Source organism: Furipterus horrens, unplaced genomic scaffold (assembly GCF_987537825.1).
Source record: "Furipterus horrens unplaced genomic scaffold, mFurHor1.1.pri manual_scaffold_5, whole genome shotgun sequence".
In the NCBI taxonomy this organism is placed as follows: domain Eukaryota; kingdom Metazoa; phylum Chordata; class Mammalia; order Chiroptera; family Furipteridae; genus Furipterus; species Furipterus horrens.
The window spans coordinates 51,105,096-51,126,714 of record NW_028327175.1 but is presented as its reverse complement, the minus strand read 5'-3'; the positions used below and the strand labels follow the sequence as shown (position 1 = coordinate 51,126,714).

At 42.8% G+C, this 21,619-nt stretch overlaps 1 protein-coding gene across 1 annotated transcript in view; it reads left to right on the top strand.

The window, feature by feature from the left end:
• The window catches only part of SERINC5 (serine incorporator 5), an 87,795-nt gene that overhangs the window by 26,368 nt on the left and 39,808 nt on the right, over positions 1–21,619 (top strand). Inside the window, exon 2 of the mRNA XM_090276424.1 lies at positions 12,915–13,082. Within this exon, the coding sequence (XP_090132550.1) occupies positions 12,915–13,082 (168 nt within the window). The remainder of the gene's footprint in view (positions 1–12,914; positions 13,083–21,619) is intronic.

Below are 21,619 nucleotides of genomic sequence, written 5' to 3'. Positions count from 1 at the left end.
TGAGTCCTCTGTTTCCCCAGGGGGAACAGGAGTCTAAGTGAATGTGGGCCTTTCCTTCCATCCATGACATCCACAGATGGCCATAGGTTTACCAACCCAGGCCCACTATCTGACATTTGTTTCTAGTTTGTCTATTCATTTACAAGAAAACACGTTTGAAGTGTCACCTTTTATTGGGCATTTTGTGCATGACAAAGAATAGAATTATATAAAATCCTGACTGCTGGAAAAATTCAAGGTAGGTGGTGTGTGCAAGTTTTCCCTTGCATAGAACCACTGGAGCTAGACTACCCTTCAGAGAGGCATCCTGTCACCGGGTAGTGAGCCAGAGGTGTCTTTTGAGGAGTGACACCTTTCCGTGGTATGGGTAGGGAGAGTGGCTAGCAATTGACCTTGTACGTGGGGTGGGAGTAGGGACTTGGTTGCTCTTTGCTTTTCAGAAGTGGGGAGGTACATCAGGAATTAGGCATTTGCAATATACAGTATTCCCTCATTTATCACAGGTATTATGTTCTAGACCCCCCCCCCCGTGATAGGTGAAAATCCGCGATGTTGGAACCTTACATTTATTTTAGTACTTATATATATTTTAAGGCTTTATAAAACCTTCCCACACACTTATAAACCGTTCCCAGTCCCTTATTAACCTTTCCCATTCCCTTATTCCCTTATTAACCATTTCCACACTTTTATAAACACTGCTTATGTTCTTAAACATATTCTACACCCTTAAACCAATGTAACCATATGTATACAGTATCACAGAATCCCGCAATATAGCGAAAAATCCGCGATAAATAATTAAATATAATATTTAAAAAAATCCCGCGATACAGTGAGGCTGTGATAAGTGAACCATGATATAGAGAGGGACTACTGTACCCTGTAGTTGTCCAAGAGCATTCCGTTTATGGCCACCCCAGGGTTAACTCACTGGGCAGCAGCCAGCCTTTCATTTTAACTGTGTTGAGATGGAAACCTTTCAAACTGCATCAGACACTTAGACATTTACTGCGTTCTTACTAGGGTCCACAGACCAGTATTTAAACCTATTTATGGTGACTTCATTTACTTGTTTTGATTGCCTTTAAGTTTGCTGCACTGTAGATAACAGAAGTCTGAGACCCAAAGCTGAGTTATTATTAGCTAGCTTATCCTTCCAGATTGCTGAGTTGTTTCAACTGGTGTATTTCTTGCTGGCCACTAATGCCTATTTTGGATTTCTCCTTGAGCCAAATCACCTAACCATTTGGAGCCTCAAATTTTGCATCGGGAAAGTGAAAAGACTGGACCGGATCAGAGACTTTCAGCCTGGGTGCTGTGACATGTTTCAGTTTGGGTGGAATTTTGGGATGCTGAGTTTCATGATATAAACTCACTTAGAATGTTTGTTTTATGAGGACAGAGACTATACTACTATCTCCTAGAACTGTGCCTGGTCACTAGTAAACATTCAATAAATCTTTGTTGTATGAATATATAAGTGTTTGTATTATTATAGTGCATCCATATGTTTTATACATTGGAGTTGTACATAGAATTTCACTTGACCTTAGTGTACTGCTGAGCCCTTGAAGTTCCTGGCCAGATGAGCTCTGAGGTTCTGCCTGCTCACACTGTCTGAGCTGGTGAAACAGTTCACATCTGCTCTCTGAAGGGGTTCAGAACAGGCGTCCCCAAGATGTGCTACTTTGGCATGTGGATCCTTTTGAGCTGAAAGCAACTGAGGTCCTATGGTCCCAAGATCAACTTTTACCTCTCCCTAAAAGATTTAAATGGTGTGGGGCAGGGGGGCTTGCCCATAGCAGTTATCACCAGAAAATAACTTTTTATGACCTATCTATGGGGCAGGGCCAACTTCTAGTGACTGAACAATTGCTACTCTTCTCACCCTGTGAATGACCTTCCTCCCCTCTGAAGCCCCAAGGCACCTTACCTCATCCTTAGCTCAGAACGCCAGGCACACCTCCTTTTAACTTTCTGTCCCTGGAGCTCTCCGGTGGGCGTGCACTATAAATGGGTTATTTTCTCTTGTTGATATTATCTGTCTCATGTCAACTTAATTATTAGACCAGCCGAAAGAACCTAGGCGAGTAGAGGACAGTTTCTTCCACCCCCACACCTCCGTCCCAGAGCATTCTTGGATCTAGTTGGTGGTTGGCTCTGTGGCCTCCGTCACCAGGCTGGAAAGCATTCCGTGGCTTGGCAGCATTTGGGCATTGGACTGGCATAAAGCACCTCCCCGAAGGGACTTGGCAGATTTCTCCATTGTCTCATAATCTCGACAAAATCAGGCAAATTTTGGGTTTTGTATTTCATTAACCGCTTGTTGATAAGCTCTCATAAAGGTAACCAAGCAGGATTGTTTTCTTCTTATTTTGATGAGATTTAAAAGTAACTTTAAAAAGTGATTTAAGGCACATAAGCACTTTTCTCCCCGCATTCTACACTTTTCCATTTTGAATTTCAAGGTTTCACTTTCTTACACCATTTTTTCCCCCATCTAGAACTTGCTGAACTTCCCCCTTTCTCAGCCTGGTTCTGCGGCAGGTGTTTGTGGCTTCTGTGGGAGCAAATAAGTGTCCCAGCTGCCTGGTTTGCTCCTTGGTGGAAATGAAGGTGGCTTTAGCCTTTGGGCATGTAGGAAGTGCTGCCACATACGGAACAGCTTTTCTCCAAGTGGCTAGGATGCTCCCTTGGGTTCACATCTTAGGAGTTTTATTTTTTTATTATTTTCCGTCAACATATTTATTTATCATCCACATTAGAGCAGAAAAATAAAAAAAAGTGTTATAAATCAGGTACTTATGGTTTGATTCCCTCCCCCTCCCATCGTCTTCCCATGTTGACCTGATATGATACAGATGATAACAGCTGGCTTTTGGGGGCGGGGTGTGTACCCTGTGCCAGGCTCTATGCTAAGAACTTTGCCTGAATTGTCTCATTTAATCCCCCTATCAACCCTGTGAAGTGTTTTTATTCCCATTTTACAAAAGAGGTAATTGAGAGAGGGAATTGGTTCAATGCTCATCATCAGACAGTACTTGAGCTTGAGCCTGGGTGTGAATGCAGACAACTTGACTCCATAGCTCTTGCTCTTAAGCCCTAAATCAGTGATTCTCAGCAGATGGGCAGTGGGGGTGGGTGTGGGGTGGCATTGTCTGAGGCATTTGTGACTGTCACCACTTGTGAGGCCCAAGGGGTGGTGTAGAGACATCTTGCGTGTAGAGGCCAAGGGGGCTGGTAAATATCCTTCAGTGCACAGGATAGCTTCCAACAGAGAATAATAGGGCCCTCAATATCACGGGCCTGAGATTGACAACCTGCTGTAAGCGATCTGCCTCCCAGGAATGTTTGTTTTCTGTGGAACTGCCAGAAAGTGGAGTTCGTTTACCTTTCACCCTTAAACCTACTGAAACGTATCACATGTGGAGGGTGGTGTGATGGAATCATTCAAAGAATCCAACTGCTGTCTGAGAACAGAGAACTTGATCAACATTCTTTAGTGCTGAAAGTAACCCTAACCTCCTGAGAAAGGGACTCCCCACCAGGAGAGTTTTGTCCCAGTCCCATTGTCAAGCACCGAGGGTGCTCACGGTCCATCATTCCCCATTTCAGATTCGGACCTTGTGGCTACAGAGTGTCCTTTAAGGAAGAAGGACAGTGACCCTCACCTTTGCTTTTCACGGGAATGCCGCTGATTGTAGAAACTTAACTTGTTCTAGAGTGTTGAAACCTGTGTGAGAAACATCTGTCAGAAACTCCTTTCTGACAAACCCCCAGAATCTGTTGCCACGGCTATGGGAAGGACTGTGAAAACCTTGGGAGTTTTAAGGGATTCTTTAGACCCAAAAAAGAAAAACATGTAAGAAAGAGATGAAGGAAATACATATAAGAACTAATTTCTGGACTGGGCAAATATATAGCTTGTTTAACTCCTTGAACTTATAGGTAGCTGTTTAATTTTTCTCATTTTCATTTCAAATTCTATGAAGTAAAGGTGTAGCTATGTAAATAAAACTAAAACGTATTACAAGGGTTAAAGAATTTTTATTGTGGTAAAAAAAGAAACAAAATTTTCCATCTTAACCATATTTAGAGGCACATACAGTAAAAATGTTCTAGTTTTATGCCTTGGTTCCAATGATAGTTCACTCTGGCTGTTTTCTACCAATCATAGCTGAAGTGGATTACATTTACTTAATGGCTGGTTTACTTAACAAATATTTACGTGCTTACCAAATAGGAGATAGAACAAGAATGTGGCTTTGCTTTCTTACAATATAGAAACTTTTAATGTTTTTCTAATTATAAGATAAGGGCTTGTTCAGAAAATGCAGAAAAAGCATAGTCACTCATAATCCTATAACTCTGTTAACTACTGCTGACATCCTGGTATATCCTTCTAGATTGTTTTTTGTTGTTATTGCTGATCTATATGTCTTGTTATATTTTTACCCCAAATGCTGTCCTTCTCTAGACACTTGTGTTGTTAACTATTTTCAGTTAACACAGTGTCGACATCTTTCCATGGCAGTGAATTTTTCTATATAATCTGTATTATTTCAGTAGGTTTATTGTATTGAGTGATTATTACTTTTTCCTTGAACATCCAGGTTTCCTTTATCTTCTAAACAACACATAGATGGCCATTCTTATGTATATTTTTGTATTCTTGTTTAGTGAGGGGAGAAACAAAATCTCTTATTGCCGCGTTCCCAGGAGTTAGCACTGCACACAATAGGTATGTAATATAATAATAGTCGAGTGAATGGATGGTCTGGTTATGTTCAAAGGATTAGGAATAGGGCTTTTAATATGGGGTAGGACTTGATGGTGAGGAAGGGAGCTTGGTGATTGGGGCAGGGCTCTAATAGAGGTCACCCAGCTCCACTGAGGCCAGAGGCTGCCTGGGAGGGAGGAAGGGGCCCAGCAAGGGAAATGGCTTCTCCAGATTAACTGCTTACTGCACACCCAAGGACAGCAGAGAAAAACTGTTTTCTTTCTTGCCTCCTCCTTCCCACATAGCTAGTTTCTCTTCCGTAGGAAACCAAGGTTTCAAGTGAGTGTTACCTGCCCTATTCACCCTCTTTATGCCACCTACCAGCTTTCCTCTGACCTTAAGTTGCCTAACTTCTCTGAGCCTCTGTCTCAGCTCTGTAAAGTGGGGGTGATATAATAACTAATAATAATGTTGTGCCTTGCAGAGAGTAAGAGATAAATTACTGTGTACATTGTTAGCTAATATTGTGGATTAAGTGATCTAATAGGTGGCTCTATATTCTTTTGTAGGGAGAAGTCCACTGTGAACTCATACAAACCAATTTACTAACAGATATAATATGTGTTGAGTTTTTTGAAACACAATCATTGTATAAGTTAGGGACTGCCTGCAACTCCACTAGTGGTATGGGAAGATAATGCTTTATCAAGCAGAGGACCTGCATGTTCTTGTTCTCCTGGCTTTCAGGTCCCCTCAGTCCCTTGCACCTTGCATAGTCCTCAGTAAAGGACAGCACCTGGCACACAGGGAGTGGGGTGGGGGCAATGGCAAGAATTGCTATTTACCGCCACTACTGCCTTTCTGTTGTGGTGGGAAAAAAAGTCCGTATAAGTCAATGGGAAGCTGTTTCTGGGCTTGGAGTGAGGAGAATGAGCTGCAAAATGTTGGTTGTCAAATCTAGAACTTAAATGAACATCGTTATTGAAGTAGACTCAATTATTCATTGCCTCTTTGCCAACCACACATGATTGATTCATAGGTAATCCCAAAGCCTCAAAGGCTAAAGAAGGAAAGTGGGCTGTGACATTGCATGAATAGTATTGTATGCTACTGAAAGATGGAAATCTAAATATCATTAAAGTATAGCGAGTACTATTTAGTGAAAATTTTTGAATCCAATTTTATGTCTTTAGTGTTTTTACTCTTATTTCCTTGATGTTATAACCACCGAGCATGCCCAGGAACACCTGGGTTCTGCTTCTGACAGCTTCAGCAGCTTTTATTTTTGAGGAACTTCCTTACTGCTGCCCCTCCCCTTGCTACTTATTAAGGAACAGTACTAAAATTAAAGTAGTTTAAAAAAAGTGTCTCCTGTCTTTCCTCAGTTCTGCTAGTGATCCTGTTTTTCCAAGTCAGGAAAAGGGACTGGATGAAGGGCGGTGCTAGGCTTGAAGACTTTTTTTCCTTGTGCAGTTTGGACTTAGTTCAGACACGCTAAAGCCAACTTGGCTCTCTACAACCCTCAAAGAATAAGTCTTTCAGAATGAATGTTTTCCACATTGCTAAGGGATTTACACACCCCAAACGGAAGCATGGAAACGAAAAAGTGTGACCCACATTTGGGATGATTCTTATGGCAGAAGTGTCCTGTGCACTTTGCTGCCTTTCTAAATGAAACCAAGGAGACAAGACTTCATGGATGCCTGGGCCGTCATCATAGACGAATTCTCTCACTGCTGGGGGCGCTGGGCCTTGCAGAACATAGTCCATGAAGCAATTAGAGTGATGCTCACGTTATGGTGAAGTGCTTGGAGAGCTTTTGACTGCTGCACTTTTCAGTCCTTACTTTTCCTGATTGATTTTCCCCTCTTCTTTCTTGCTTTTGGGTTAACTCAGCGTGGTTGCCTCTCACAGTTTGTTTTTAACATCTAAGAATTTATGGATGGTAGGGATGTCAGATCCCCCCTTGCAGGGATGACAAGAATGAAGCATAGATACCACCGTGCCTCTGGCAGATGGTACTTGCTGACCATTGCATTTTCCCTACTGAGACATTCAGGCTTAGGGCCCACCTCAGCACAGCACACCAGGACGCCACTGCCACGTTGAGCTGAATGTGAGATGACACCTATGTACTTGTCATCCATGTTGTCTGTCACCCAGGCTCCATCAGTTTATCAGTGAGGGAAACCAAGACCCAGCGAGGGAACGTGGCTTACTCAGAGCCACGCAGAGTTAGAATCCAGGTCAGGGTTCTTGGACCTTCGTTCTTCCCACCAGCTAGTCCCTTCTAGTCCCTGTGGGCTTAAGAAACTGGTATCCAAGCCTCTTGGCACTGTGAAAATAAGATATGATGGGACTCCTATGACTAAGATAACATGAGGTGTGTGGTGTGCTCACACTGTCTATGACATGTGGTTTCTTACTGATTCTTTTCTGTTTCCTGCTGGTGTTGTTGCCAGTTGCGGATTCTAGGTAATAAAGGAATTGTGCTTTTTAATTTGACAGAAGAGGAACTGGGAAGTTACTACCAGCCTTAGCTTGTGTTTCTGTGATTATTTCTTCACATGATGGGATCAGTCCTGAGAACTATCTGCGCCCATGGCCAGTGGGGAGGACAGAGAGGGAGAATGATATTTATTTATTTATTGTGGGGTGTGTGTAAGCGAGTGTGTGTGTGTTGTGGGGGTCCTTCGATGGGAAGAGAAAAATAACACTTGGGAGTGAGGCCCAGCTCCAGGTAGCAGCAAGCAGCTGGCATATCCTTTCATTTTGACTGCCCTGGCAAGAACAAAGCACCTTGTATTTAGAAAAGTCTTTGCTACTCATGCCTTTGCTATTTCAAAGGAAGTTGGCTAGAGGGAGGGTGTGAAGGGCTCTTTGAGATTTTTCTTTTTCACTGTGTTTGTGGAGGGGAAGGTTCTTCAGAAAGAAAAAAAGAGTCACATGAGCCAGTGCCACATTGGCAAATGCTTTTATGTCAATACCTTCAAATTTTGTTGCTTTTCTTAGTCACTTTTCCTTTTTTGTTAACAAAAATTATGACGGTAATACATGCACATAGTAAAAACACAGAGAGCAGAACAGTGAGAAGTAGGTGTCTTCTTTTCCTCCCCACATCTAGGCCCACTCTGCAATAATTGATGTTAGTCATTGCATATATGCACACGCTGCACATAAAGATAGGCATACATACACACACACACACACACAAATATCAGGGAATAACAACTGTGTTAGTTTTCTGGGGCTGCCATAACAAAATACCATAGGCTGGGTGGCTTAAACAAATTTAAGCTTTCACAGTTCTGGAGGCCAAAAGTCTGAAATAAAGGAATTGAAGACTTGGTCTCTTTTGAGGCCTCTCTCCTTGTCTTGTAGAAGGCCATCTTTTGCCTGTATCTGTACATGGTCTTTCTGTGTATCTGTGTCCTAATCTAATATTCTGAGGACACCAGTTATTAGGGCCTACTCTAGTGACCTTGTTTAACCTTAATTATGTTATTAAGGACCCTATATCCAAATATTCTGAGATACTGGGGGTTAGGACTTCAACATGTGAGTATCTTGGGGGTGGGGTGGGGAGGATAACTCAGTTTAACCCTTATTTATTTACTCTATTTTTTCCTTTCTCTTTTTAAAAAAAGATTTAATTTTAGAGAAAGAGGAAGGGAGGGGGAAAGAGAGGGAAAAAAATATCAATGTATAGTTGCTTCTCCCACACTCCCAACTGGGGACCTGGCCTACAACCCAGGCATGTGCCCTGACTGGGAATTGAACTGGCAACCTTTTGGTTTGCAGGCCAGCACTCAATCTACTGAGCCACAGCGGCTAGGGCAATTTACCCCTTTTAACTACATTGTATTGTATAGATAGCCCATAATTTATTTATCCAGTTCTTGTGTATCTGGAGAATAAGACTGTGTTCATGCCTGTAGTGAACAACCAACCTTGTATCAGAATCTCTGTGCCCCTGTGCAAGTATACATGCATGATGAACTTCTAGAGGAATTTCAAGCATTGCCCTCCAAAGAGATTGTTTTGGGTCCTTCCTGATCGTATAATAATTTCTTCTGGAAAAGGAAAGTGTGCAGTCTCTATAAATTAGAGCCCTACTACTTTGTGGTACAATGCTGGTGTGAGAAATGCAGAGTGTGCCACATGACTTGTGCATGTGGCCCTGTGGAGTGGGGCTGCCAGCCTCTTTCAGGAGTGTTGCCATTATGACTTTATAGTACATTGTTCATTCAGCGTCCATTATTGAGCTATTAATGGGCACTGTGTTGTTTGTTTCTCTGTTGTCATTATTGTTTAATAGAATTTACTTTTTATTTTATTTTTAATTATTATTACTTATCCTCACCCAAGGATGTGCTTATTGACGTTAGAGAGAGGCAAAGGGAGGGAAAAGGAGAGGGAGAGAAACATCGATTGTTTGTCCCTTGTACATGCCCCAACCAGGGATTGAACCCACAACCCAGACTTGTGTCCTGACTAGTAATCAAACCATGACCAAACTGAGCCACACCAACCAGGGCAGTAGGCTTTACTTTTTAGAGCAGTTTTAGGTTCACAGTAAAATTGAGAGGAAGGTATAGAGATTTCCCATTTACCTTCTGCCCCACACATGTGCAGTCCTCCCCCATTAGCCATACCGCTCACCGGAGTGGTACATATAATTAATAAACCTATCGTGACTCTATTATTATCCAAAGGCCATAGCTTATAATAGGGTTCACTCCTGGTGTTCTACATTCCCTGACGTGTTCAGTAAATGGTTCTGGCCCTCTGGAGCCAGGGCTTACAAGACACTGGCACTCCTCCATCCTGGGACTGCCCTGGAAGTCAGGCTGGCCAGGAATTATTCCAGTTTTGAAGGCGAGGGTCAGGGCAGTGACATACTCAGAGTACTAAAGCCGTAAGTGGCAGGGGCTGGATGTGAACCTTTTCATTCTAACTTGCTTTTCCAGAAAGAAGTGGCAAGTCAGCAGGGCTGTGAGATTTTTCTAGATGCTAATATAATAATTTATTTTATGGATGCTGTTGTGAACTTCTGCTTATTGTTCCTAGCAATGTTTATTTAGCTAAAGATATGCACTGTACCCTTGGTTGTTGGCATAGTTTGCTTTGATAAATAACTTTTAGGCTACTAGAAAAAGGCTATTGGATTTTAAAATTAAGTGTGTGTATGTAGATCTATGTGTCTGTCTTATCTATGAATCATACCATAGAATTATATAGGCAATGAAAGTGAAAGTAAGGAGACTTTGAAAAGTCAGATCCTTAGACTGCCACATGACTTTAATAATAGAGTAGGATTAAACCAGTATGATTTTTATTCACACTTTCCATAATCACTCTTCTATCACTGTTTTATCTGTCTTTTAATGACCAGTGAGGCTCACATTATGCACATGTTTGTTCATTTTTTTCCTTCTGTGGAGATAATAAGTTTTCGTGTTGATTCTACTGTGGGAAAGTTCTATCTAACTGCTTTAAAATATTTATTTTCCCAAATAAGATATTTTGTTTAACACATTTGAATTTGAAATACAGTAAGATTGGTTACGTAAGACCATAGAACTAAAGAGTTAGCCACCAGTGAAGGAGGCGGTCTCAAAAGAATTTGGAAGGCTAAGGAGGAGGGAGGCAGGGCCAGAGGGGGAGTGGAATGTGAGTGGGAAGCACAAAATTGGGGATAGAAAATATGAGTCAGTGAATTGTAAAGGAAGGTGACCCATAAGAACACCACATAGGGTCCCACTTGTGTGATCTGTTAGCTCAGCCCAAGTAAAATAACTAATCCTACAAAGCAGTGGCCTACCCTTATGAAGCAAGAGGAGTTTTTGGCGGGGGGGGCGGGGGGTAATGGCTTAGAAAACTGAGGGAATGCCCTGGCTGCTGTGGCTCAGTGGATTGAGCGTCAGCCTGCGAGCCAAGTGTCACTGGTTCGATTCCCAGTCAGGGCACACGACTAGGTTGCACGTCAGGTCCCCAGTTGGGGGCGCGAGTGAGAGGCAGCCACACAGTGATATTTCTCTCCCTCTCTTTCTCCTTTCCCCTCTCTACAAACAAACAAACAAACAAACAAATAATTTAAAGAAAAGAAAAGAAAACTGAGGGAAGGTGGAGAAAGTATGTTAGTGTTACGGTGCATTCACGAGAATAGAGAGTCCGAGACAATTTGAATTTCAAATTGTGGCATTTATTTTAGCTGGCCAGCGACTGTCCACCCATCCACAAGCCGGACTTAGGTGAACAGCCCCGACCCTAGGGATTGGGGAGCTTATAAAGCGTTTCAGGTGCGTTCCTGTTCCTGCAGGTGCAGGAACTTGGACAGTAATACAGCTTGTATAGACAAAAATTTTCCACTATTTCCCAGGTCATTGCTCAAAGGAATAGGTCACTGCTCAAAGGAATAACAGGTTAAGTTCCTTGTTCTGCTTGGTTGGAGTATGTAGCCGTGGGGGTCTGGTTCCCGGGACCCAAGTCCAGCTAATTATCCTACTGGCTGAACATCTGAAAAATACCTTCTAACAATTAGTAAAAATTTAAAGTCATGAAATAGTACAGAATACCACGGCCTCAAACAATGGCAGTTTCATGAAGTAGACGGAACAGCTTGGGAAATTATTATATTTCCAAGATCAGTCATAACATCCTTGTGATAACAGCCTGTCTACTACCTGTTGTCCTATGATCTCATTCTAAGTGATGTTTACAGTGTGGCATTCTAATTAAAGCTTGATTTGCAGTTATGCAAGGTCTTGAGCTTCCGAATCATAATTAAGAGACAGAATTGTTAGGTTGTAGGTTTTATATAGCATATAGTGTAATACATGTAGGTTTAGTTGTTATTTGCAGTTTATGGTAATCTCTTGTAGAAATCCCTCTGTGACGCTAGGTGTGTCTGATTAGGTCAAAGAGACTACAGCATATTCATAAATACTGTTACCACCCCCATGTTATGAATGAGGAGTCTTAAAAGGGTTAGTAACTTGCTCACGGTTCATAGCTAGTAGGTGGCAGACCCAATTCCCAAACTCAGGCAATGTGACTTTGAGCTTGAACTTTTAACCCTACACTCTATTCCCTATGCTTTAATAAAGATCTAGTTTCTTTTTAGGACAGTGGAAGTATACTATATGATTTTATAATGATGGATTTATGCCATTATTCATTTGTCCAAACCCATGAAATATACAGTGAACCCTTAGATGGACCATGGTCTTTGGGTGATTGTGATATAACAACGTAGGCTCATCCATGGTTTAAAAAAAGTACCATTCTTGTGAGTAATATTGATAAATGGGGGAGGCTATGCATGTGTGAGAGTAAGAATATGTGGGAAATCTCTGCTGCCTTCTCAATTTTACTGTAAACCTAAAACTACTCTAAAAGGTAGTCTTTACAAAGAAAAATAAAATAAAATAACACCAGACCCAAACCTGGAAACCTAGTCCCTATTTATTCAATATCCTCAAATTATGTCTAGCTGCATTGACCACTAAAGCACCCCCCCCCATCCCCGAAAGAGCTGGTTTTCCCAAATAAAAGGTGCGTGTGCTATCTCTCAGTGGTACAGCAGGAACTGTGCTTTCCTCTGCGCCCAGGCCCCACTCATGAGCCTAAAAGCCTACCATTAGTGGCATGAAGCTGTAGTAAACAATGCCAGGGTAAGAGGCATTTATTCCTTTTGAGATTCAAGCCGCACGCTCCCATTATTTCCTGTGAAGGAGGATGGATGCCAGCATACCTACATGTCCCCAGCTGTTCATACACTGAGTGCATTCTTTTGCTCTCAGATTTTAACAAGTCCTTTTCTTAGGCCCGATTCCCTGTTTTTCATGTGCTCCTCACCTCACTTTGGCCTTTTTCTAGTTCTTGGCTTCTTTAGCTTTTAGCTGATCCCAGAAATCTTTATGTTGCCTAAGAGTCATGCTTCAGGTGAATTGTACCTTTTATGTTTAAGTATTGGGCATCAACCAAGTCTTAATGCTTATCATTGAGGACAATATTAGACCAATTCACCTGAAAGCTTTGTTCACTACTGAACTGTTCCAGCATGCTCTGTGGGCAGGATGCCTCAGAAACATGGTAGCCTGAAAGATTGATCTGCGGAAAGATGGGGTTGGGATAGCAGATGTGTAAAGCCGTGGCTCTAAGAGGATGCTGTGTGTTCCTTTCCTAGTTGGCCTGCTGCTGTGGGTCTGCTGGCTGCTCCCTCTGCTGTGGCTGCTGCCCCAAGATCCGACAGTCCCGGAGTACCCGCTTCATGTATGCACTGTACTTTATTCTCGTCGTTGTCCTCTGCTGCGTCATGATGTCACCAACTGTGGCTAACAAGATGAAAGAACACGTAAGTAGGCCCCATTTCAACTCTCCTCATTTCTGAGGGTTGATGAGTGTGTGTGGGAAACACCCAGTTTAGTGGTTAGATCCTCCCACCCCAGTGTGGTTTCGGGTGCACTCACTCTCTGATCCCTCAGGGAAGCCCCTTCATGCTTTTCTGCTGAGCAGGCGAACCATTTAACGTCTTGAACTTTAGTAGTAGTACGGAAGCAATCAGTGCTTTTGGTGGAGAGGATTGTGTGCTTTTTCTTAGCTTTGTTTATGGCTGTTTCTGATTAGATGTATAGGTTTTTCTTGTAGACTTTCGTATCTTCCCCTTGTTGTAATGATGGTTGTCAATATCTCAGGAAGCAGCTGTTATGAACACTTAAATTGCCCTGTATGATAAGGCCTGTGATAATTCTGTAGATAATCAGGGTGATTTTTACTTTTCTGGATATGTTACTTATAGGGTGATTTGTAGGGTGAGTGTCAACAGAGGTGAGCATGGATTTCCAGCCATTGCACGGGAAGAGTCTGTAAAAGTAGGCATGGTATGTGATGCTGGTAGAGACACATATAGGACCTTTCTGAAATTTCCCCATAGTAGGCCTCTTAATCAGCCAGGTTATGGGGGGAGGAACTCTTGGAGTTTTTGAGGGAGTCCAATAAATAACACCATCTTTCCGCTCCCAGGTTCTAAACAAATTGACAAAAAGACTAAAGTGTCAGCAGGTACATGTCAAACATCACCTCTGTCCCTCACAGAGCTGACGTGAGACAATGTGGCTCACGTCACATTGTCTTGTATCTGCAAGGAAGTAGGTTTCCTACTCCTGATCCCCAAAATGAGTCAGGCTTACCCACCTGGAATGTGCACCTGGGTCAGGGCAGCCTTCATCAACAGGGGAAGACTTTGCTGGGAAGAGGAACAGTCTTGCTTCCTGGGGCAGCTTCCTTCTAAGGGAAAGGGGGACAGGAAGGTGAGCTTTGCAAGCCCCATTTGCCCTTACAGACTTAAGTGCTCTGTGCTCCTGGAACCCCTCCCCTAAGGGAGATGGCATTCCCAGGAGCAACTACCAGGGAGTGTTCCTTCTCCCCAACCTTATTCTGGAACTACAGACTGTTTTAAGTACAATCAAGTGTGTCAAAACAACCATTTTCTTAAACACACTTGTTACGTTCTTATCCATTGTCCTTTGAAGCTCTCTGTTGGGTATTGCAGGAATTGCAGTGCTAAGGTGAGTCATTTGGCTATAGTCTGATGGCAAATGGGAAGCCCTTATAGATTCTTGGGTTAGGAGGCTGTCATCAGAGGAACAGGGATATTTAGGGAGGTGAGCCCAGCAATGGTGTGTGCACAGTGTAATTTGGGGTCAGAGCAGAAAGAGGGAGGGAGGGGAGAGAGAAAGGGTTCTTATCAATGGGAGCCTCAGAGAGGCTCTTACAAATGTTGCTTTGCCTATTCCCTGAATGTACTTATTTAAATGGTTTGGCTAGGCTTCCTGCATAGGGAATGAGGTCCCTGTGGGCGAAATCAATCCTTTTCCATCTTTAGGGCCTCACAGGAGGGCTGGCCAGCTGGTCACAAAGTCAGCTTGTTTCGTGGCCTATAGAATAGAGTCTGATCTCATCCTCAGGCGGAGCTCGAGGGTGGGTGTTGAAAGGTCCCCTTATAGGGAGGCACACTGGGCTCTGCTGCAGTCCTCGCCCCCTCATTGTTGGCCTGTGGAAGTGCTGGAGGTTGTCATGGGAAGAGGAGAGAACATGTATGCTTGTAACGGCACGGACCAGAGTGTGTAATTGACTCCCACCCAGCATTCATGTGCAGTGGACGGGGTTCTGTCCAGAGCCACATGGGCCTTTGCTGTGTGGGTTAAGAACACGAGGGAAGCAGTCCTTTCACTTATTTTCAGTTTTTTCCTTGGTTGCAGAATGCGCCCTGTGTTTAAGTTTGAATAAGAGGTAACTGCAAGGAGCTGCTGGACCAAACTTCACCCTGCTTTTTTTTTTTTTTTCACTAGGGACACTCCTCTTTTCCATGAGAGCTTTGGCTCAGAGAAAGCTCCACTGTGCTGCTTGAATATGGTGTGGTTTTTGTCTTCTGGAGCATTTTCCCATCTCAAAATGTGTAGGAGCCATTTGATTGCAAGTCATTTGTGCCTGTAACCAACTCATTCAAGTCATATAGTCTTGAGATATTTGATGCCTGGGGGATTCAAAATCCATTTTAGAATGTAGAATACAAAAAAAAGAAGAGTGAGAGATTTAGGCCTCCTGACCTACACCACTAAATCAGGATGTCACTTCTAGGTTTGGAGGCAGGTGACACATTGAGTTTTGGGCACCCTGGGAAGCTACAGGGGCATTTGAGGAGGGAGAAGAAAGGACTTTTTGTTTTCTGTGGAAGAGGGGCCTCTAAAACCAAGCCTGCTTTGGAAAAGGGAGGAAAGGTGACTTACGGCCCTGAGGCCTTCTTCCCTGTGAGCTCAGTATTCCAGGCCAAGGTGGGAAGAGCCTTACATGTTCCTAACCTGAAGCATCTTAAATCCATTTTTGTCATCCATGTTCCTTGGTCCCTGGGCTGCTCTAATTCATTGATATGGGTAGTGGGTAGTACCTGAGAGGGCTGAATCTTCACATTTTAATTTTTTCAGACCCAAAGTACATGTTCCACAATGTGGAAGACTGCTTTTTGTGTGTGTATTGTATGTTTGTTTTAAGTTTAAATTTTGAAGAATGATTCCTTGTATTAGGAAAAGAGGCGACCAAGATGTTTAACTGGGTAGCGGGCTCTTTCTTGTTCCCTCACTTGTTTTAGAGAGCTTTATGTTTTGTTGCTAATCTTACTTGATCTCTTTAGGAAACGTTTCATTTGACACTATTTTCTGCTCTGCTGGGTCTGGGTCAGATTTCCTTTGAGTGAGTAGTAGTGTGGAAACTGCCCCCCTCTGATGGTTATTCTCTCCCTGGATGAAAGAGCTTTCTGGTTCTTTTCAGCACAGGGTGCTAACATTGCAGAGTAGAGTGGGCTTCAAAGGGACATGGGACAAGATCTAACAGGATCAGGACAGGAGGGGGACTGACTCATGGCTGCAGTTTCCTCCGTCTTGAAAGCAGCTCCTGAATTCCATTTTCTCCCTGGACTTGATGAAAGCAGGTGGTCCGGCCCCAGGACCCACCCATTAGCCAGTGCCACACCCGGACTCTCCTTTAGGGAGTTATAAGTGGGCCTGCAGGCTTTTGTCTGGGCAATTAAAAAAAATTAAATTTGGCTGCCGTTGGAAGGGCTAGCATGCCCCATTTCTGGATGCTTACTTATAGCCTCTCTCACACCTTTTCCCTCACCAGACAACCCTTCCCCAAGGCATTTGGATTTGCAACTCCCAAAACAGTTTAACTCCTTTGAGTTCACAAGCTTCTGAAAGGGCTGTAAATGTCAAAATGAACAGAGGGCTCTCTTACCTCACTCATTCTGGTGGGCAGTGTGGAAGTTGCTGAGTGTGCTAGAGTGGTCTGTATAAATCTACCTGCAGAGCCCCAGGCTGAGACCTCAGAAACCCGTCTCTACTGTAACCAGTCTATTACCCCTCTGGCATTTTTACCCTGGTAACTATTTAGGAATTGTTCTAATCACTGTGGTCCACTAGGCTCTGTGGATCACTCAGTTTCAGGACTACAGTAATGTAGGGTAGAGGTGGGACCCCAACTTGGATCTAAACCAGGCTCCTCTTTCCCCAAGTTAAACTCATCACTTACCCCTCTTCTCTTTAAAATCTTAAGTACAAATTCTAATCTGCACATATCATGAAGTCCAACATTTTCCTGGGAAGTAGGAAAAGGATTGCTGTAGAGGCGGCTAACTGGGTTTAGGCTCTTTGAACAAATGTAGCAGATGGGCTTAAAGGATTTTTCTCTATTTATTCAGAAAACCTGGTCTGACACAACACATTCCCTAGAGGTGATATATCAACTTCTTTTTGGTCTGTATTGCTCAGGCATTTTCACTGTTCATTGTCTTCATCAGGAGGAGGAAGGAGGAGATGCAGTGATTGGAGATTCGTGTGTATTACAGTATTAATGTAAGATTATGTGCAAGCAAATGAAAGTGAAAGTCAAAGGATTATTTGTAGCCAGTCTAATCTCAAGGCCACACCCTCATCTTGTTATCCATCTGTCAGAACAAATGCTCTTCTCATTCTAGGGCTTTCCCCTTGTTTCTGGCTTTGATTGTTCTGTTTGTATGTATATCTGCATTAGAGTAAGTATTGTTTGTGGGAAAGCCCTCCCTGTGCTAATCAAGGAGGACTAAACAAAACAAAACAAAAACAAAAACAACCAAAACACATGGGACAGAGTTACTAGTTAAAGGATCTAGTTAAGAGATAAGAAATGGGAAAAAGGATGGAGCTCACATTTATGCTCTGTGTTCTGCCCTGTGAAAAGATGGCAAATATCACGCAGTGTTAAACAGAGAAAGTAATGATCCCTTTTAGAGTATAATTTGAATAAATGGTAGAATTTTGTTTTAAGTGGAACGATCTTAACTCATAATCTGAACAACCCTCTTATTGGACAGGTGATGGAGATGTGGCTTGGCTAAGGCTCTGACAGTAGCTGGATGTGGCACTAGAACCAGGACTGCCGGCTGCCTGACAGGTGCTTTTTCTGCCTGTGTGACTAAGTTTGGTTGTGCAGACATTTATAGACGTAACAGGAAAAGGCTTATTAGCAAGCTTATCCTTCCGCCTGATTGCTAATCTTTCTTCTGGAGTTTGTGGTGAAGGAGAAGTATTTCTTCTGGTAACGGCACCACCTGACACCTTTGGGCACTTTCTTAGCTTATCTTTCCCATCTGCTTCCTTCTTGTTGTGAAGGCCAAAAGCTGGGCTTAAGGGACTGCTGATAGTCTGGTAGAAAATAGGGGCAACCACAGATCTGCGGTTTATTTATTTGGCTTTGCATGTAAAATAGAACCTGCCTTCAAACTGTGTTTGGTATAACAACCACCTTCTTAAAGTAAACAAACGTCAGCAATGAAAAATATTCCTCTTTAATCCAAAATACTGTGTAGTTTGTCCCAGCATAGACTGGCAGGTATTTAGGCTGAAGCTGGAAAGTCAGGCTCTTGTTTTGATTTTGGTATTTACTGGTCGAATGTTAAGAGAAGTGTATACCCGAGACTTAGCATCAGGTGTTACTATAAAGTGTTGAACTCTAGAGTAGAACTCCATTCTTAGCTGGTGTCTTATGTTTTTGTGTTACAGCAAGTGTCGCATTAGCAAATATATATAGTGCCTCACTGAGTTCCTTGATTCTAATGCATTGTTTTAAAAGTCAGCGGAGATAGAGTACTTTTCAAAAGTTCTCTTTCTGAGCAGCAGCTGAGTTCATTGCACTGGTTGTTCCTTACATGTGCCAGATTTATCAATGAGTACATTTCTGAGGTTGGAGGGGGTTCGGGCCATTAAACTTGAAGGCCTTTGTAGGACATGGAGGAGAAGTTCTCATTGTGGCCTAATCGGAGTTTCCCTGTGTGGAGGTTCCACCTCTTAAATCCTCCTGGGTTTCCAAACAGTTTTATCTTTGGTGAATAACACAGTGTGGGAGAAGACGGAGCTCCTGCAACCCTCCTGTCCTTGGCTTCTTTCATTGCTGGGCCTCACCCTCCACACAAGTGAATGCTGGGAAATGATGGTGGGAAATAGTTTTGTACTAAAGGCAGGGGTTTGAACTAATGGATATCCTGCTGAGAGTCTTTTTTTTTTTTTTTTTTTGAGTCTGAACCGAAGACAGAGGTTTGATCTTTGTCCAGCAATAGTGAGGTTTCCAGGAACCAGAAAACAAGAAACAATAGTTATTGTCCTTGGTCTGCAGGATCCATTACCCAGAAGCTTTTTGGGGATGAGGATGGGGGCATCAGACATTAACAGGATCTCTGTTTCAGGATGGCTTTGGTTGTGGGAGAGGGAGAAAGATAAGATATGAGAACTGACGTTTTCCTTGCCCTTTTCTTCTGTCACCATCAAAAGCATCTGTTAAACAACTGTCCACAGACAGGGCCTTGGAGTGCTCTGCAGATAAATAGGACAGACAGGAGCTTACAGTTAGAAGTGAACAAGTTTTGTCGTTATAAACATGGGGCCAGAGGGAACAGACAAATGGCACAACACAAATGAACTAAGAGACAGTAGCCTCAGAAAGCTTGGTAGCAGGAGACATAAATATTGTGAATAGCTGAATCTTGATACTTTACGCAGAGTTTAAAAGTAGGTGATAGTGTTACTTGGGTGAACTGTAATCTGAGTTCATGTTTAAAAAAATCTTCTAAGTCATGTAATTCCTTCCTCCCTCCTTCCCTTCCTTCCTTCCTTGGTAGGTGCCAAGACCCTGTGAGGTGCTGAGGATGGAACCCATAGCAAATTATAAAAATTACTCAAATTTAACTTTTAGTTAAACATGTTAAACTAGCTCTCTGAAGAGTCGTAACTCTACTGTGAAGGGAAGCAGCTTTTGCCACTCCCAAAATATGCCTTTTAGGATATTGATTTCAAGCTGTTTGATTATTGGGAAACAAAAGACTCAGAAAAACCCTTTCATCTCCCTCTCTCCACCCCCCTTTAACTGCCTAAAAGGAATTAAGATGGAGGATCTGTTCCAGGAGGGCCAGATGTCAGCAAACATTTGTTTACCAAACATTTGCGTTTCCATCACCATGGGTATGCCTTTCCTGCCCTTTGAAGTCCCATCACTACCTAGTTGTCTTCTTAGCTTGGAAATGGCATATAAACCTCAGCTGCCCAATACTTCTTTGGGTCACTATTCTTAATGCTCCCGAATAGACATTCATGTAATAGACATTGTACTCGTTATCCTGTTAATTTGCCTCTGCTGATTTGATTATTAGCCCAGCTAGAAGAACTTAACACATGAGAGGAAAAAGAGCTTTTGCCCCCACAGCTGGCTGTCATGATTTCTGTTTAAAGATTACGAAAGAGTACAGCCATGTCCGGGAACCTGGAGATCTGCCTGTGAAGCAGGTTTCCGGCAATATACTGCTTGACATAAGGAAAGGATGTGTCCTGTAAAGCCCAAGAGGGATGGATCTGTTGTTCTGCTCTTAAGGTAACATAACTGACTTACACTCCCAATATGGGCTGCAGAACTCTGGTTTGTTTGGAAACAGGAAGACCTCTTGACCCCAGTAATGAAGACCCCAAACAGGATGACAAAGATGACACCAGGGGAGAAATAGATTAGGAAAACCATGGCAACTTACATCAGAATTGACCAATCAGCGTAGCCCAGGACCCTAAATCCCTTACTGGTGACTTTTACCAGTTAAAGACCCCATATGCAAATTATCGGGGACTTCAGGTCTTTTAGCATCAGCTGCTCATTCTCTTTTCATCGGTACCTTTGAAGTATATGCTCTGTTTTTTTTTTTTTACTACAACCTGATGTCAGTTTATTTGGCTGTGAAGGTGCTGGGCGAATGGATCCCACTTCTGGGTGGACAACAGGGATGTGGTACGAGTAGGATAAAATCTTTGTTCTTAGAGAGCTTTTATGTCAGGTAGGGGAAAATGAGAACAGTATGGTAACTACAGGGTGGAGCAAAAGTAGGTTTACCACTGTTTGTACAGACAATAATACAATAATTAATAAATAATAATATAAGAATAAACTGTATTTCATGTACTCACAACTGTAAACATACTTTTGCCCCAACCTATGTATACAGAAGGAGCCCCCACCATTAGACTGGGTGTGTACACAGTTTGCGTGAAAACTAAAAACTTCATTAGCCACTACAGGAAATGGGGGTGTCAGCTCAGCTGTCACTTTTGGTGGTTATTTTGGGGGTGTGGTTGTTAAATTTCAGTGAGGCTGTTTCTACAGTCTTAAAATAAGTCTAAAATTATCTTTTGACATACCGCTTTCATCAGTGTGATTTTATTTTTGGTTCCACAGGCTGTTTGCATAACAGACATGAGGACTTTTTTCTGTTAGGGCTGTTGAGGGTTGCAACCCACAAAAAAAAGCATTGACACTCACAGGGATGTCCTCCCCCCGTCCCTCCACTACCCCTCCAAGAAATTCCTTGTGTAGCTAGATAAATAAAATAGTTTATTTGCTGCACTCGCAGTGACATGGGAAATGTATAATACAATTGGATTCATTTAAAGCACAGATTCGATTTGGGGACAGCAGTGAGCCCTGCTGAGATGGGAAGGAGTCTGAGAGACAAGAAGGTGGAACTCAGTGCTGGGACACTCCCAAGTTGTCCAAAGGAGCTGCTGTGCTCTCCGCTGGTCCTTTGGCTTTTGATCTGTAGAGTAAGTTATCACCGGTTGTCATTTGCCTTTGAGATGTTAATTTATACTTCAGCAGTTCTGCACAAGTTCTCAGCTATTCATCCTGGTGGTCCCGTGGTGGGCAAGCCTGTCCTGTGAAGAGCCAGCTAAGAAAACATTTTCGGCTTTGAGGACCATGTGGTCTCTAGCAACTGCTCAACTCTGCCATTGTAGCACATAAACAGCCAAGACAATATGCCAGCAAATG